At 39.4% G+C, this 19,222-nt stretch overlaps 1 protein-coding gene across 2 annotated transcripts in view; it reads right to left on the reverse strand.

Moving 5' to 3' along the window:
- Window positions 1–18,167: 18,167 nt before the first annotated feature.
- LOC117528651 (myosin heavy chain, fast skeletal muscle-like) overlaps window positions 18,168–19,222 on the reverse strand; it is a 50,451-nt gene continuing 49,396 nt past the window's right edge. For both annotated transcript variants that reach the window (XM_034191284.1, XM_034191283.1), the window contains one exon: window positions 18,168–18,596. In XM_034191284.1, coding sequence (XP_034047175.1) covers window positions 18,573–18,596 — 24 coding nt within the window. In that variant the 3' untranslated portion in view covers window positions 18,168–18,572. The remainder of the gene's footprint in view (window positions 18,597–19,222) is intronic.

Consider the following 19,222-nt stretch of genomic DNA (forward strand, 5'->3'; position numbering starts at 1 on the left):
TTACTGTCACTGTAAGGACGGCCCCCGGCGGCTGGGGGGCACGCCGCGCTCCGAAGCCGCCATCGACAGGCTGAACGACCATTTCATTTCTAAACGGATGGCTGTCTGGATCCGTGACCATCGTGTGCCATTTCTCTGGTTATCACAAGAGCTGGACATCAACCATTTTCCAGTAGATTTCACTTTTAACAAGAGATTTTGTCATGGAAAGCCAAGCGGAGGCTTCGCGCGTCACTGTGGATTCGCTACTGGAGTGAGACAAAACCACCTCCGTTTTGGTCTCACAGGACGGCTTTGAGATGGCGTTCAGACAGCTGTCAGTTTTTCCATCAAGTGATTATCCAAGAAATTGTGGATGTGCCTGGACATGCCAGAAAATGTCCCGTGAGGCTTCATCACGGCGTTGCTGTGCGCCATGCGGCACCGCCGCGACGCGCGGAATTCCTCCGCACGTCTTTCCATGACAAAAACTCCTGTAACAGTGGAATGTGCCGTTTATTTCCAAACTGGACACTGTGTTTTATCCTGGATGTCATCTGACTAGCACAGGAATTGTGAAAAGACGTGGACATCAGCACTTTTTTGGCACATTGAGACAGACGTGCGGAGGAATTCCGCGCGTTGCGGCGGTGCCGCATGGCGCAAAGCAACGCCGTAATGAAGCCTCACGGGACATGTTCTGGCATGTCCAGGCACATCCACAATTTCTCGGATAATCACTCGATGGAAAAACCACCGACAGCTGTCTGAACGCCATCTCAAAGCCGTCCTGTGAGACCAAAACGGAGGTGGTTTTGTCTCGCTCCAGTAGCGAATCCATCGTGACGCGCGAAGCCTCCGCTCGGCTTTCCATGACAAAATCTCTTGTTAAAAGTGAAATCTGCCAGAAAATGGTTGATGTCCAGCTCTTGTGATAACCAGAGAAAGGGCACACGATGGTCACGGATCCAGACAGCCATCCGTTTAGAAATGAAATAGTCGTTCAACCTGTCGATGGCGGCTTCGGAGCACGGCGTGCCCCACAGCCGCTGGGGGCCGTCCTTAAAGTGACAGTAACACTCCTTATTCTCTACCAAGCCCGTAACATTTTCACCAAAAGCCAGATAAATTTTTCTAATGGTTTCCAGCTGCCAGTCTCTAACAGTTTCTGAAAAAATTCTGATGGAAAAAAAGCCCAAATCATTCCGCCATTTCCTGGCAATGAAACAACGACGAGGGGGCTGGACCACTCCTCACTCAAAGCCTGCTCACAGGCGAATGACGCAACCGACAGGCGTGGAAAAACTCACGCATGCGCACGAGGGTTCAAGCTTGTCTGACGCAATCACACGTGATTCAAATCCATATGGTTTTTGAAAAAAATAATAAGGTCGGATACTTTTCTAATAGACCTCGTATCCAACTGTGGAATCATATTGCACGGGAAAATTGCACATGGTTTACGATTTGTATCACCCGAAGGTACTCGTACCTACCTTTTCCGTTTTGGTTAATGTTGTTGCTGTTGTGTTGTGCGATTTGCTGTTGTGTTTTTTTTTTTGCTGCTGTGCTATGTGATTTGGTGTTGTGTTTTTTTTTTTTTTTTGCTGTTGTGTTGTGCGATTTGCTGTTGTGCTGTGTGATTTGCTGTTGTGTTTTTTTTTGCTGTTGTGTTGTGCGATTTGCTGTTGTGCTGTGTGATTTGCTGTTGTGTTTTTTTTTGCTGTTGTGTTGTGCGATTTGCTGTTGTGTTGTGCGATTTGCTGTTGTGTTTTTTTTGCTGTTGTGCTGTGTGATTTGCTGTTGTTTTTTTTTTGCTGTTGTGCTGTGTGATTTGCAGTTGTGTTTTTTTTTTTTGCTGTTGTGCTGTGTGATTTGCAGTTGTGTTTTTTTTGCTGTTGTGCTGTGTGATTTGCTGTTGTGGTTTTTTTTGCTGTTGTGCTGTGTGATTTGCTGTTGTGTTTTTTTTTTTGCTGTGCTGTGTGATTTGCAGTTGTGTTTTTTTTTTTTGCTGTTGTGCTGTGTGATTTGCTGTTGTGTTTTTTTTTGCTGTTGTGCTGTGTGATTTGCTGTTGTGTTTTTTTTTGCTGTTGTGCTGTGTGATTTGCTGTTGTGTTTTTTTTTGCTGTTGTGCTGTGTGATTTGCAGTTGTGTTTTTTTTTTTTGCTGTTGTGCTGTGTGATTTGCAGTTGTGTTTTTTTTTTTGCTGTTGTGCTGTGTGATTTGCAGTTGTGTTTTTTTTTTTTGCTGTTGTGCTGTGCGATTTGCTGTTGTGCTGTGTGATTTGCTGTTGTGTTTTTTTTTGCTGTTGTGTTGTGCGATTTGCTGTTGTGCTGTGTGATTTGCTGTTGTGTTTTTTTTTGCTGTTGTGTTGTGCGATTTGCTGTTGTGTTGTGCGATTTGCTGTTGTGTTTTTTTTGCTGTTGTGCTGTGTGATTTGCTGTTGTTTTTTTTTTGCTGTTGTGCTGTGTGATTTGCAGTTGTGTTTTTTTTTTTTGCTGTTGTGCTGTGTGATTTGCAGTTGTGTTTTTTTTGCTGTTGTGCTGTGTGATTTGCTGTTGTGGTTTTTTTTGCTGTTGTGCTGTGTGATTTGCTGTTGTGTTTTTTTTTTTGCTGTGCTGTGTGATTTGCAGTTGTGTTTTTTTTTTTGCTGTTGTGCTGTGTGATTTGCTGTTGTGTTTTTTTTGCTGTTGTGCTGTGTGATTTGCTGTTGTGTTTTTTTTTGCTGTTGTGCTGTGTGATTTGCTGTTGTGTTTTTTTTTGCTGTTGTGCTGTGTGATTTGCAGTTGTGTTTTTTTTTTTGCTGTTGTGCTGTGTGATTTGCAGTTGTGTTTTTTTTTTTGCTGTTGTGCTGTGTGATTTGCAGTTGTGTTTTTTTTTTTGCTGTTGTGCTGTGCGATTTGCTGTTGCTTTTTTTTTGCTGTTGTGCTGTGTGATTTGCAGTTGTGTTTTTTTGCTGTTGTGCTGTGTGATTTGCAGTTGTGTTTTTTTGCTGTTGTGCTGTGTGATTTGCTGTTGTGTTTTTTTGCTGTTGTGCTGTGTGATTTGCTGTTGCGTTTTTTTCTTTGCTGCTGTGTTGTGCGATTTGCTGTTGTGCTGTGTGATTTGCTGTTGCGTTTTTTTCTTTGCTGCTGTGTTGTGCGATTTGCTGTTGTGCTGTGTGATTTGCAGTTGTGTTTTTTTTTGCTGTTGTGCTGTGCGATTTGCTGTTGCGTTTTTTTCTTTGCTGCTGTGTTGTGCGATTTGCTGTTGTGCTGTGTGATTTGCTGTTGTGTTTTTTTTTTTTGCTGCTGTGCTGTGTGATTTGCTGTTGTGTTTTTTTTTTTGCTCTTGTGCTGTGCGATTTGCTGTTGCGTTTTTTTCTTTGCTGTTGTGTTGTGTGATTTGCAGTTGTGTTTTTTTTTTGCTGTTGTGCTGTGTGATTTGCAGTTGTGTTTTTTTTTTTGCTGTTGTGCTGTGTGATTTGCTGTTGTGTTTTTTTTGCTGTTGTGCTGTGTGATTTGCTGTTGTGTTTTTTTGCTGTTGTGCTGTGTGATTTGCAGTTGTGTTTTTTTTTTTTTGCTGTTGTGCTGTGCGATTTGCTGTTGCATTTTTTTTTTGCTGTTGTGCTGTGTGATTTGCAGTTGTGTTTTTTTGCTGTTGTGCTGTGTGATTTGCAGTTGTGTTTTTTTGCTGTTGTGCTGTGTGATTTGCTGTTGTGTTTTTTTGCTGTTGTGCTGTGTGATTTGCTGTTGCGTTTTTTTCTTTGCTGCTGTGTTGTGCGATTTGCTGTTGTGCTGTGTGATTTGCTGTTGCGTTTTTTTCTTTGCTGCTGTGTTGTGCGATTTGCTGTTGTGCTGTGCGATTTGCTGTTGCGTTTTTTTCTTTGCTGCTGTGTTGTGCGATTTGCTGTTGTGCTGTGTGATTTGCTGTTGTGTTTTTTTTTTTGCTGCTGTGCTGTGTGATTTGCTGTTGTGTTTTTTTTTGCTCTTGTGCTGTGCGATTTGCTGTTGCGTTTTTTTCTTTGCTGTTGTGTTGTGCGATTTGCTGTTGTGTTGTGTGATTTGCTGTTGTACTGTGTGATTTGCTGTTGTGTTTTTTTCTTTGCTGTTGTGCTGTGTGATTTGCTGTTGTGCTGTGTGATTTGCTGTTGTGTTTTTTTGCTGTTGTGCTGTGTGATTTGCTGTTGTGTTTTTTTGCTGTTGTACTGTGTGATTTGCTGTTGTGTTTTTTTTGCTGTTGTGCTGTGTGATTTGCTGTTGTGCTGTGTGATTTGCTGTTGTGTTTTTTTGCTGTTGTGCTGTGTGATTTGCTGTTGTGTTGTGCGATTCGCTGTTGCATTTTTTTCTTTGCTGCTGTGTTGTGCGATTTGCTGTTGTGCTGTGTGATTTGCTGTTGTGCTGTGTGATTTGCTGTTGTGTTTTTTGATTTGCTGTTGTGTTTTTTTGATTTACTGTTGTGCTGTGTGATTTGCTGTTGTATTGTGTGATTTGAGGTTGTGCTGTGTGATTTGCTGTTGTGCTGTGTGATTTGCTGTTGTGTTTTTTTATTTGCTGTTGTGCTGTGTGATTTTCTGTTGTGCTGTGTGATTTGCTGTTGTGTTTTTTTTTATTTGCTGTTGTGCTGTGTGATTTTCTGTTGTGCTGTGTGATTTGAGGTTGTGCTGTGTGATTTATTGTTGTACTGTGTGATTTGCTGTTGGGTTTTTTTTTATTTGCTGTTGTGTGATTTGCTGTTGTGCTGTGTGATTTGCTGTTATGCTGTGTGATTTGCTGTTGTACTGTGTGATTTGCTGTCGGGTTTTTTTGATTTGCTGTTGTGTGATTTGCTGTTGTACTGTGTGATTTGCTGTTGTGCTGTGTGATTTGCTGTTGTGCTGTGTGATTTGCTGTTGTGCTGTGTGATTTACTGTTGTGCTGTGTGATTTGCTGTTGTGCTGTGTGATTTGCTGTTGTATTTTTTTGATTTGCTGTTGTACTGTGTGATTTGCTGTTGTGCTGTGTGATTTGCTGTTGTGTTTTTTTGATTTGCTGTTGTACTGTGTGATTTGCTGTTGTATTTTTTTGATTTGCTGTTGTACTGTGTGATTTGCTGTTGTGCTGTGTGATTTGCTGTTGTGTTTTTTGATTTGCTTTTGTGTGATTTGCTGTTGTACTGTGTGATTTGCTGTTGTGCTGTGTGATTTGTTGTTGTGCTGTGTGATTTGCTGTTGTGTTTTTTTTGCTGTTGTGCTGTACGATTTGCTGTTGTGCTGTGTGATTTGCTGTTGTGTTGTGCGATTCGCTGTTGCATTTTTTTCTTTGCTGCTGTGTTGTGCGATTTGCTGTTGTGCTGTGTGATTTGCTGTTGTGCTGTGTGATTTGCTGTTATGCTGTGTGATTTGCTGTTGTGTTTTTTGATTTGCTGTTGTGTTTTTTTGATTTGCTGTTGTGCTGTGTGATTTGCTGTTGTACTGTGTGATTTGAGGTTGTGCTGTGTGATTTGCTGTTGTGCTGTGTGATTTGCTGTTGTGCTGTGTGATTTGCTGTTGTGTTTTTTTTATTTGCTGTTGTGCTGTGTGATTTTCTGTTGTGCTGTGTGATTTGAGGTTGTGCTGTGTGATTTATTGTTGTACTGTGTGATTTGCTGTTGGTTTTTTTATTTGCTGTTGTGTGATTTGCTGTTGTGCTGTGTGATTTGCTGTTGGGTTTTTTTTTATTTGCTGTTGTGTGATTTGCTGTTGTGCTGTGTGATTTGCTGTTATGCTGTGTGATTTGCTGTTGTACTGTGTGATTTGCTGTCGGTTTTTTTTGATTTGCTGTTGTGTGATTTGCTGTTGTACTGTGTGATTTGCTGTTGTGCTGTGTGATTTGCTGTTGTGCTGTGTGATTTGCTGTTGTGCTGTGTGATTTACTGTTGTGCTGTGTGATTTGCTGTTGTGCTGTGTGATTTGCTGTTGTATTTTTTTGATTTGCTGTTGTACTGTGTGATTTGCTGTTGTGCTGTGTGATTTGCTGTTGTGTTTTTTTGATTTGCTGTTGTACTGTGTGATTTGCTGTTGTATTTTTTTGATTTGCTGTTGTATTTTTTTGATTTGCTGTTGTGCTGTGTGATTTGCTGTTGTGTTTTTTGATTTGCTTTTGTGTGATTTGCTGTTGTACTGTGTGATTTGCTGTTTTTTTTTTTTTGATTTGCTGTTGTGTGATTTGCTGTTGTGCTGTGTGATTTGCTGTTGTATTTTTTTGATTTGCTGTTGTACTGTGTGATTTGCTGTTGTGCTGTGTGATTTGCTGTTGTGTTTTTTGATTTGCTGTTGTATTTTTTTGATTTGCTGTTGTACTGTGATTTGCTGTTGTGTTTTTTTGATTTGCTGTTGTGCTGTGTGATTTGCTGTTGTGCTGTGTGATTTGCTGTTGTATTTTTTTGATTTGCTGTTGTACTGTCTGATTTGCTGTTGTGCTGTGTGATTTGCTGTTGTATTTTTTTGATTTGCTGTTGTGCTGTGTGATTTGCTGTTGTACTGTGTGATTTGCTGTTGTGTTTTTTTGATTTGCTGTTGTGCTGTGTGATTTGCTGTTGTATTTTTTTGATTTGCTGTTGTACTGTGTGATTTGCTGTTGTGTTTTTTTGATTTTCTGTTGTGCTGTGTGATTTGCTGTTGTGCTGTGTGATTTGCTGTTGTGTTTTTTGATTTGCTGTTGTATTTTTTTGATTTGCTGTTGTACTGTGATTTGCTGTTGTGTTTTTTTGATTTGCTGTTGTGCTGTGTGATTTGCTGTTGTGCTGTGTGATTTGCTGTTGTATTTTTTTGATTTGCTGTTGTACTGTCTGATTTGCTGTTGTGCTGTGTGATTTGCTGTTGTATTTTTTTGATTTGCTGTTGTGCTGTGTGATTTGCTGTTGTACTGTGTGATTTGCTGTTGTGTTTTTTTGATTTGCTGTTGTGCTGTGTGATTTGCTGTTGTATTTTTTTGATTTGCTGTTGTACTGTGTGATTTGCTGTTGTGTTTTTTTGATTTTCTGTTGTGCTGTGTGATTTGCTGTTGTATTTTTTTGATTTGCTGTTGTACTGTGTGATTTGCTGTTGTGCTGTGTGATTTGCTGTTGTGCTGTGTGATTTGCTGTTGTGTTTTTTTGATTTGCTGTTGTGCTGTGTGATTTGCTGTTGTATTTTTTTGATTTGCTGTTGTACTGTGTGATTTGCTGTTGTGCTGTGTGATTTGCTGTTGTATTTTTTTGATTTGCTGTTGTGCTGTGTGATTTGCTGTTGTGTTTTTTGATTTGCTGTTGTGCTGTGTGATTTGCTGTTTTGTTTTTTGATTTGCTGTTGTATTTTTTTGATTTGCTGTTGTACTGTGTGATTTGCTGTTGTGTTTATTTGATTTGCTGTTGGCTGTGCAATTTGCTGTTGTGTTGTGCGATTTGCTGTTGTGTTTTGCGCGTCAGGGCCACCGTACTTCAGGGCCACCGTACTGAACATTTAACTTTGATAAAACAAGCGGCCTGCTGCAAATCATTAGCTAACGCCATTAACAGTAATTCTAACAGTAACACTCAGGACTTGAGTTTATGTACTTGTGCATCAAACTGCACATCATAGTGTTATGAAGCTTACTAAGATTTTTGTGTGTGTTTTTTTTTTTAACAGTACTGGTGAATCGCGGTCAGATTAAACAGGTCCACTCCTGCTGCACTAATCCCTCATCTATTTCCACATCTTTACTCCTGCTCACGTATCTACTTCTTGTAACGATTTCATGTGCTCTGGTTGGAAAGGAGAAGCAAACAAAGTAAAGCTTCCTCAGATATCCAGAATTCTCTGAGGCCGTGTCCTCAGAGTGACCTTGAATCCAACATCTCCACTCTCAGCAGATCAGGTTCCTCTGAATAAAATCATGAGAAGTTGGCTGTGTCAGGGTTCCTGTTGCTACACTTTTTTTTTTTGATTTGCTGTTGTGTGATTTGCTGTTGTGCTGTGTGATTTGCTGTTGTATTTTTTTGATTTGCTGTTGTACTGTGTGATTTGCTGTTGTGCTGTGTGATTTGCTGTTGTTTTTTGATTTGCTGTTGTATTTTTTTTGATTTGCTGTTGTACTGTGATTTGCTGTTGTGTTTTTTTGATTTGCTGTTGTGCTGTGTGATTTGCTGTTGTGCTGTGTGATTTGCTGTTGTATTTTTTTGATTTGCTGTTGTACTGTGTGATTTGCTGTTGTATTTTTTTGATTTGCTGTTGTGTTTTTTGATTTTCTGTTGTGCTGTGTGATTTGCTGTTGTATTTTTTTGATTTGCTGTTGTACTGTGTGATTTGCTGTTGTGCTGTGTGATTTGCTGTTGTGCTGTGTGATTTGCTGTTGTGTTTTTTTGATTTGCTGTTGTGCTGTGTGATTTGCTGTTGTATTTTTTTGATTTGCTGTTGTATTTTTTTGATTTGCTGTTGTGCTGTGTGATTTGCTGTTGTATTTTTTTGATTTGCTGTTGTGCTGTGTGATTTGCTGTTGTGTTTTTTGATTTGCTGTTGTGCTGTGTGATTTGCTGTTTTGTTTTTTGATTTGCTGTTGTATTTTTTTGATTTGCTGTTGTACTGTGTGATTTGCTGTTGTGTTTATTTGATTTGCTGTTGGCTGTGCAATTTGCTGTTGTGTTGTGCGATTTGCTGTTGTGTTTTGCGCGTCAGGGCCACCGTACTTCAGGGCCACCGTACTGAACATTTAACTTTGATAAAACAAGCGGCCTGCTGCAAATCATTAGCTAACGCCATTAACAGTAATTCTAACAGTAACACTCAGGACTTGAGTTTATGTACTTGTGCATCAAACTGCACATCATAGTGTTATGAAGCTTACTAAGATTTTTGTGTGTTTTTTTTTTAACAGTACTGGTGAATCGCGGTCAGATTAAATGGGTCCACTCCTGCTGCACTAATCCCTCATCTATCTCCACATCTTTACTCCTGCTCACGTATCTACTTCTTGTAACGATTTCATGTGCTCTGGTTGGAAAGGAGAAGCAAACAAAGTAAAGCTTCCTCAGATATCCAGAATTCTCTGAGGCCGTGTCCTCAGAGTGACCTTGAATCCAACATCTCCACTCTCAGCAGATCAGGTTCCTCTGAATAAAATCATGAGAAGTTGGCTGTGTCAGGGTTCCTGTTGCTACACTTTGCTGGACTTGGAGCACAAGGACTGACGGGGAGCTAATGACAGCTCCGAGCTCATGTTCTATCTGGAAACTGGATTAATGACCCCTGTGGGGTGATGCATGAGTCCGGCTACGTTTGTCTGCTTGTGTCCTTCGCTGCGACACTGCGGCAGCCTGTTGTTACAATTCAGCGACAATTAGACGAGGAACGCAACTTTTACTGCAACAAAGGAAGAAGGCGAATCAAAGAGCAGCACATCAAAGCCGGAAACCAACAAAATGTTTGTTTTAAGCTCCTCCACTGGGAGGACAAACGAGATTTTCGTTGACATACGTCAGATCTGTTTTTACGCAGAGTGCTGTGGATGGTAAATTAATGAAGGAGAAAAACTGCTGTGTGTGATTTGAGATGACAAAAAAAAAAAGCTAAAAGCAATCGTTTTTCACATCATTTGTTTTTTATCGTGAAGCATCTGTTCACTGCACCGAGTGTCAAACAGCAGAAATTATAAAACATAAATAAATAATAAAAAAAAAGAGGAAGCCGAGTAGGAAACATGTATAGTCACCACATAGCAGATTAAAAAAAAAATAAATAAAAGAAGCAAAAAGCAGAGAAGAGCTACAGCCTACAGACAGGGATGGAACCCCCCCCCCAACTATCCAAAAACTCAATGGTGATTATCAAAGATATGGTTTGCAATAAAAATCTTGATTTTACTTTGCAAATTTGACTTTTTCATGTTAGTATTAATGACCACGAGTATAAAAATTATTATCATCATTTTTTTTATATCGGTGGCAGTATTACACTGTCATTCCATGAATGAGAAGAATCCAAAATCACATGTTCATATGTTTGTTTACAGTGGTGGGCACAGCTAACCAAAAAGTTAACTTCGATAACTGTTAATAAACCGATAAACTGCTAAAAAAGTTATCTTTATTACAGATAACCGATAACTATTAGTATTGATTTGGACGCGGCCACATCAGATTACACTGTCAGCTTCTGATAAACCAGTTTCCCTTTATAGTCCTGGCTCTGGGGGGGGGGGGGGGGGGGGGTGTTTCGTGTACATTTCTCTTTTACAGCCAAACTTGGTATTTTTGTTTTACATATGATGAGAGGTTTCAAAAAACCTTGGTGAACCTTTTCATACCTGGTACGTTTTTTCTCCACAGCCCAATATGTGATCAAGGTTGAGTGCCGTTTGGCAAAAATGACAAAATTCAGTTTTAATGGACTGACAAACTAGGAAATTATGTTAGATTTTAAAAATAACTTGATTCAGCATCTTTATACGTACCTTAAACATTTTCAGCATGTTTCAGTGTCCTACTTCATGTTTTTTTGCACGAAAAACAGACATTTTTGGCTAATTTTGGTATAAAAAAAAAAAAAAAATCACTTTCAGTTTGAAAGTCACTCAAAGTTTGGTGACTTTCACCAAATTTATTTTCAATGATAAGGGGCCCAAAATTGGCCAAAAACATTTTTTGTGGTTCTTTAGTAAAAAAGTAATTCAGATTACTGAATTACCATATCACCCCAATAGAGCGCTTCGCTCTCAGACTGCAGGCTTACTTGTAGTTCCTAGGGTTTGTAAGAGTAGAATGGGAGGCAGAGCCTTCAGCTTTCAGGCTCCTCTCCTGTGGAACCAGCTCCCAATTCAGATCAGGGAGACACACACCCTCTCTACTTTTAAGATTAGGCTTAAAACTTTCCTTTTTGCTAAAGCTTATAGTTAGGGCTGGATCAGGTGACCCTGAACCATCCCTTAGTTATGCTGCTATAGACGTAGACTGCTGGGGGGTTCCCATGATGCACTGTTTCTTTCTCTTTTTGCTCTGTATGTACCACTCTGCATTTAATCATTAGTGATCGATCTCTGCTCCCCTCCACAGCATGTCTTTTTCCTGGTTCTCTCCCTCAGCCCCAACCAGTCCCAGCAGAAGACTGCCCCTCCCTGAGCCTGGTTCTGCTGGAGGTTTCTTCCTGTTAAAAGGGAGTTTTTCCTTCCCACTGTAGCCAAGTGCTTGCTCACAGGGGGTCGTTTTGACCGTTGGGGTTTTACATAATTATTGTATGGCCTTGCCTTACAATATAAAGCGCCTTGGGGCAACTGTTTGTTGTGATTTGGCGCTATATAAAAAAATTGATTGATTGATTGATTTTGTTTCCCATGCTGTGTAGAGTGACAGAGGCGGTCAATATAAACAAAGATCACCCCTACCCCCAAAAAGCCGATTTTACCATATTCACTCATAAAGCTGTAAGTCAACAAATAATTGCAATAGGAGGTTATTTTTGGACTCTAGACATAGGTTTTTCATATCAAGGGATTAAATGGCATTACTTTCAGCCTTATTAGAGGTTACCCGATTTGCATAATTTCAATATGGCCTCAAAACAGGGGCGTAGGTTTGCATATGGACCATAGGGACAAGTCACAACCATTATTTTGGGATGGCAAAATAGTTCCTACCAATATTTAGCATTTTTGTTTATATAACAAAATCATTCACTATTTTTTTTGCGAACTCGATACTATAATTTTAGTCGTCACGTTTTGTTTTCGACGTGCCAGAGTGACAGGGTTACCCATGTTGCAATTTCATTGGCTCACGTTCTTCTCACATGGCCGTAAACAAAGCGCATCTCGTGGCAGGCAGTGCTTAATTTGTAAAGTGGGAGGTCCCGGAGCGCAGAGGATGGGTGGCTCCGGTGCAGTGTTGCCAGATGTACGATAATTATCGTATTTGTACGATAGTTTTGCCCTATGTACGATGTACGATCAGTAATGGGAAAAAATCCAATATGTACGATAATTTCAGTTGGTTGCCCAAACACGCATCTCTCTCTGACACCCAAGAATCATTTTGCAGTCGTTGCACTCAGGCGGCATCAAAGACACACCACACACAGCTTTGGACGCCCGGGACAACGTCATTTGAAAGCCCGCCCCCTCTCCATACAAAGTAATGAGTTCCCATCCAATCTGTGCCGTGACAGGAAGATTCCCCAAGCAACATCTTTTTTTTTTTTTAACTTTATTTCAACAAATGCAACAACAAACGAACAAAACACAAGAGCAAAGAGATATACAAGAAAAATAAAAAAAAAGTTCAAGTTCCTTATGGAGGTGTCAACATTTTTTCTGTGTTCAACAAAATCTGCACAAGTGGCATCGGATGACAACAGCGACCTCGAGGTTGAATTCTAGTTTGGTAATTAACACGTTTGTGTCCCTTCACAGAAAAAAAAATCTTTCTAGTAGTGCGTTCTAGTTTCCCCATTACTATAATTACTGTTTAAAAATGTGACATAAAATTCTTTGGAAATTAAAAAAAAACAAAAAACGCTAAAATAGCTACGTTGTATGCGTTTTGTTTGTGTACGATCATTTCTCCCAAAATACGATAATTTTGAGGTTTTGGTACGATAGTTTCATATTTCATATCTGGCAACACTGCTCCGGTGCAGAAAAACAAGAAGGGCGGGGGCTTGCGAACAATGCTGTGCGCCACACTTAAAATAAACTGCACACCCACACCTTCACAAATGACACTAACATCCTGCCTTTTCCTCAGAAATTACTACATTTATGTTTGCTGTCTGTCTCTGTACTTTTTTGTCACTTTTGCGCTCTTTTTCATACTTTTGCCTCGTTTCAAAAGTCACCGAACGCACTTTACCGTAATATATGCAACATATAGCATGCTGTTAGAAAGCACGGGTTCTTGGCTTGCTGTCAGTGTTACATTTTTCAGAGTGAGGGCTTACATGAGAACTTACGGTAATGAGAATCAGCGGCGCATTAGTGTGAAACTTCCGTGTTTTTCCTCTGCGTTATGACATCACAGGCTTCGTTTACCGTAATACACTATATATCATTGGAAATCCCTTTTTTTTTTTTTTTAATTAGGTTGCCAGATACCTACAACTGCATTATTGATGAAGAGAATAAATTATACATCTTGGTTGCAAAAAACTTTTTTTTTTTTTTTTTGTTAGCTCCACAAGTATTTTTTTGTTGTCTTGTTCTCTCAGGTGTAGGCCTATCGAATAGATTCGTGATTTTGGGTGCAATTTTGTTATTTAAGCTATTTGTTTGTTTGCCTACACGCTTAATATTGTAAATAAAGTGTTAAATTATTCAGCATTATGTCGTCATATGTTATGTATTATGCTGTACTTGTGCATCTAATGGTATGAGTGGGTTAGGGGGTGGTGGTGGTGGGCAGGGGGGCCGGGGGGGGGGGGGGTGGTATTGTCCCTACCAAAGCTGAGACCAAACCTACGCCCTTGCCTCAAAATAACCATGGCGACAGCAAAAATTACCAGCAAACCCAATGGCCTGATGCAGAGCAAAAATGGACACTGTAGTCCTTTGATGTTGCATAAATTGCATCATACAACAGAAATGTCATGAAAGAGGAGGACAAGTTTCCAGTATATTATTGGCAATACTGGATTGTTCTTAGCAAGAAGAGGCAGAAGTCTTTTTTTGCATTCCCAAGGGTTTTTTGGTGCTTTATTGCAATGACAGAATTTAACACATTCAGCTTCAGCAGACCTGCAAAGACATGTTGACCATATGTGTCAGGTACCAGCTGTTGCTTGTCATTCTTATAGCCACAGTCTTCTGGTTTCACTGCGATTGCATGTACAGGATCATAATGAATCTCTATGGCGTGCATAATGGTGTAGGCATTGTAAAAGCTTCGCTTGATATGTGGTAGAAGTCCTTGGCTTGTTGGTGGCAGATTCTGATGAGAACTTCCCTTTGGGTGGTGGAAAATTTCAGCCCGCAGGTCTGTAAAGTTCTTGGCTCGTCACCAAGAACTCTTCTGCATTCTTGATAATGGCTGGAGTAAAATTTGGCATTTTTCCAAATAGCTTTAGGAATTTAACAGGTTTAGCTTTTAATGCAGATTTCTTTGTTCCAACTTTACTCGTTATATCACATCCAGTAAGGCTGTGTACTGCTTGAATAACTGCACAAAGGTCAGGTCCAAGGCGATCATACAGACAATGAAGGGGCGCATAGCGAGTGGTGTCGCCAACTCCAGCACGAACCCATAGCTCCTTCAGATTATTCTGGATGAAGACTGGCATGTGGTACAGCAGTGAAACACATCAGCATCACCTGAAATGACAACGCAAACCTCGTGTCCAGCCCTAAGCAAGTCAAGTACATGGAGGGGTATCCGAAGGTCAGCTTCTTCAAATATCGCTCCTGTAGACTGTAGTTCTGCTAAAGTCCTCTCCTCGCCTCTGTATATAGTGCGGCATTGCCATTCCTCGTCCTCTCTGCTAACCTGTCCAAGTACAATAGGATACTCTTGAAGGGAAAGACAACTGGTTCAGAGATGGTTGTAGATCATTTTTTCAAGGAGAAGTTTGTTGTTGTTGGATGGTCAGAAAGTGTCCATGTTTTTTGGTAGCTGTGATGATGGACCAATTGAATTGTACTCGATGGGTGTTGTACAAGCGCGCCTCTTCCTCTCGCTGTCCTTCACTGAAGGATCCTCAGAATACATATCAAAAACATAGTCACATCAACCAAACATACGGTATGTATCTAAGAATGATGTGAAACTTGCTAGTAGGTCACTAAATTTGGAGAGTTTGGAGAGGCTGACATCAGTTATGAAAGAAGCATTTGTACTGTGAGTGTAGTTATAATCTTCACCATCGAACAGAACAGGGGATGGCACAACATCATATCTTAACAGGTCTTCAGTAGTAAGGCCTCGTTCCCGAGCAATTTCAATTTTTCTCTCTGATATATTCATCTCCTTCACAGCCTGTTTGGTCATCTTCTGTGGCTTGTTGTGGATAGCTTTCATTGTTTTCAGATTTATACGATGAAAGCAATCACTGATTCGAATAGTTTTCTGGATAAACCTCTCTGAATGTCAAATACCTTTCTTTCCCTTTCTGGACTGCATTAAGCAAGTGATTTCTTATGTCATCGGTCATGACCTCTTTTTTACTAAAGAACCACACAAAGATGTTTTTGACCACTTTTGGGCCCCTTATCATTGAAAATAAATTTGTAGGAAGTCACCAAACTTTGAGTGACTTTCAAACTGAAAGTGATTTTTCGACCAAAATTAGCCAAAAATGTCTGTTTTTCGTGCAAAAACATGAAGTAGGACATTGAAACATGCTGAAAATGTTTAAGGTACGTATAAAGATGCTGAATCAAGTTATTTTTTAAATCTAAGATAATTTCCTAGTTTGTCAGTCCATTAAAACTGAATTTCGTCATTTTTGCCAAACGGCACTCAACCTTGATCACATATTGGGCTGTAGAGAAAAAACGTACCAGGTATGAAAAGGTTCACCAAGTTTTTTTGAAACCTCTCATCATATGTAAAACAAAAATACCAAGTAAAAGAGAAATGTACACGAACCCCCCCCCCCCCCCACCCACCCAGAGCCTATACTATTAAGCGCCGCAGGGGCTTCTGGGTAAATTCAAGGATTACAAACACAAAGAACACACGAAAAATGACTAAAAAATAAATAAAACCATAAACACTGTCATCATCTTTCAAAAGCAGTCAATCAGTATTAGAAGTCACAGTTTATTTCGGTATTAGATACACCGTCATTTACGAACTAAATCTGCTGCTTTTCTTTGAACCCTGCGGCTTAAACAACAGAAATGCATCCATTGATGTATTGATTGGTAGAGTAAAATACATGTAGTAAATATAAATTCTTGCCTGTTAATTTTAGTGGGATTCATCTGAATAAATAATCCACATTTATCTACATAAATCCAAAACAGTGTGTAAATGTGAAGAAAAGTCCCTCTGTACACACAGCTGCGCCATGAGAGCTCCTCTTTCCCACCGAGTCTTGGCGATTAAATTATAGCCACAAAGAAATAAAATAAAATAATGTTAAAATTAGTCTGTTTTGTTTTTGTGTCGAGTGGACAAGCCACTGTAATGCGCAAAGTGAACCTGAACTACACTACCCACAATGCTCCCTGCGTTGACCGGCCAATCATGCTTTGCGCTTAATGATGATGTCATCAGCAAGCAACAGGCAGCCAGTCTGCTCCGTGGCTAGAAACACACAACAAACTGACTAAAATGTTTGATTTTAGGGTTTACAAACGTTTTTGACCAGCAAAGAAAATGTTATCAGATTGAAAGTTATAGGAACTAAATTTAATCGGAAGATAATTGGTCCGATGGTGGTTTTAAAACTTATCTGAAAAGCTAATCCAATAGCAAAAACATTAGCTTTGATAATTATCTGCTATCGGATTATAGCTGAACTGTGCCCACCACTGTTTGTTTCTGCTCTAAAGTTGGACATTTTAACATGGAGTCCTTTGGGAATGTGCTCATTTTTGGAGACTCAAGTGGTCAATCATGGAACTGCAACATTTTCTTCTCCCAGGTGCGTACCACTTGGTGGCGCCAGAGTACAATTTACTGGACCTTACAAACTAGTAAAACAAAACAAACAAAAAACTAAACAATTAATGTATACGCTGGAAAATCCAACAGATTCATTTATTCACTTGTGTTTTACTGTGTTTCACCACCAGAGGGGGCAAATCAGCTGGAACATTTTAAAACAAGTGTTTGGTCTCATTTAACACAGTATTTGATGTCTTTACTTTGAATCAGACTTCTGAACAGTGGCTGAAACACGTGAGATATAAAGATTTCTAAAGCATCAGAAACCATGTTTCAGGTTTACTTCACTAATTTGCAGTGACGAAGAAAGGTTTTGGTACAGTAACTCCTAAAGCCACATGTTTGGTCCTTTCTTTACTCCCCAGTTCTGTCGTATATTTTTTCGTGCACTTGCTCACTTGATAAAAAGTCGCTGTCAGTGAGTGGAGCTGAATGATGAGCACACACACGTGCTCTACCTTCAGCAGGTGGCAGAAGACTACATACAGTAGCTGTGAAGTCATCCACCTCTGATGATACATCCAGGACTGACTAACCATCCAGCAGGTGGCAGACACGTCTATGGAATATTACAGTGGAAAAAAGGTTCCTTTTTCGATTGATCTGGTGCAGCAATTGATTGGCCACTTTAATGTCATTACGTGCTTTTAATTTGGTAATGAGAGCAAGATAGTAGTATTTATTGTTGTTGAGTTATTTTCTTCACACGTTGTGGATACACATCACGCGTCACGGCGTTATGTGGCTGTGAGGCCAGAGTGACAAACGGCACCTCTTTTCCATTTAAAGAAACTGGGATGAATGAAACGATAACAACCAAATGCAATGCAAACTTTATTCCTACAATTTCAGAACACTGCAAGCAGAGTTTGACAGGGAGGCAACTGAACAGCTGAACGTTATCACTTTCACCAGAATGACTAAATGATCCTACAGTGACACACAGGAAGTACTGGGACTGGAAACTACAGCTGATATCAATGTCACAATATTAAGGAATATTTATTTCAAAATAAGAGTTTATTTTTAGAATAGGGAATATTAATTACTCTCATAATAAAAGATTTAAAGTATATTCTGCCTTAAAATTCTTAATTTTGGTTCTTTTATTTGTTTGAAACCACTAGAGATTTTTAATCAAATGTTTGTACTTCATTTTATAATGGAACATTCCTGTTTTGAGGGTAAAAAAAAATACATGATACACAATATTCAGTGTTATAATATGGGATGATTTGTTAAAAAAAAAAAAATTCAGTACAAATAACTTTCAGCAATGTACATTACAACATACAAAACCCTTACTTTGAAAATAAAACTATTTCCCTGAATTTTCTCCCATTTCTAATGCAATAATCTGCTTGAACAAAGCAAATAGAATTTTACAACAATTTAAATTAAGCTTTATAAAAAATTTGTGAAAAGATAATTCCTGTAATTGCATTTACATTTCAATTTAAATATTACATTAATTTTTTATTCATAATAATAATGAAAAATATTATGAACATGAATTTGTCTCAGAGCTCTTTGATGTGGATTCGTTTGATAACTGGAGACATAAGCATCATCATTTTCAATATCAGTTTGATGATCACAATGCTATAATGTTATATACTAAATGTTTTTGTATATTTGAATTTATGAATTAATTCTATAAATGCTGTAAATAATTAAATATTATGCTCAGAAAGATAAGCAGCTTAAATTAGGCAGTGATCTAGTGTTCAGTATCTTTTTGTTGAATACTGCTACATTTACTTTTAAAAATGCTGATATTTTTTGTCATTATATCCCAAATTAGTGCATCTTCATAAAGGTCACAGGATATGTGAGCGACTCAGCCGCTGCTCAAAACTGAATCCAAATTCAGATTTCAGACTGGGTTATATTTTTGTGCACTTGTAACATGCTGTAGTTCAGTTTTATGACAGATGAGTCTTTGATTTAAGTAACTAAGGAGTAATAACATGTTATTATGCAGCCATGTGTCAACATTTGTCTGTGTCAGCGTTTAAACAGGCCTCGTCTTGTCTGCTTTTCCACTACTCGGCTTGTGCCTCTGGGACCTGGAGGGAAACCACACAAACCAAACCATTTTATGTCAAGGACCATGTGCTGGTGAGCTTGTGATGTAACAAGAACTGTTCAGGGCAGACACTGAAGATATGCGTACTGTGTAACAACCATCAAATGAACTACAGGAGTATCTAAGGGTCCTATCGCACTGGGCTGCAACAACCTGCGAACGGCAATTGTGAGGGAAATCGCTTGATTTTACACAAGGTTCACTGGGTGGTGCTCTTCCCTCACGTCACTCACAGGGTGTCGCCAGCATCGCGCCTGGATTTAGAATTTTTCAAAGTTGGCAAGGCGATAAGGCTCCTCCCAGTTTGCTCCCTTGTGCGACTCTCTGAATGTACTCGCTGAGACTCCAAACATGAGAGATCCATGTTATTGCTGAATAAATCAAACCAAATCAAAGGACACACACCCCTGAAGTGCTGCTGGACATATATTGGAGAAAAGGCTGGTCAGGCCTGTGTACGATTGCGGAGCCGAGGAGAGAAAGATCACAAAGCTGTGGATTATATACTGGACATGGAGGATAGGACAATAAATCCAGTAGGGACATCATTCTGCAAATCGGTGAGTGCACTGTAGGCTTTATTATTATTATTGTTTTATTTCTTAT

The sequence above is a fragment of the Thalassophryne amazonica genome, chromosome 16, assembly GCF_902500255.1.
Source record: "Thalassophryne amazonica chromosome 16, fThaAma1.1, whole genome shotgun sequence".
In the NCBI taxonomy this organism is placed as follows: domain Eukaryota; kingdom Metazoa; phylum Chordata; class Actinopteri; order Batrachoidiformes; family Batrachoididae; genus Thalassophryne; species Thalassophryne amazonica.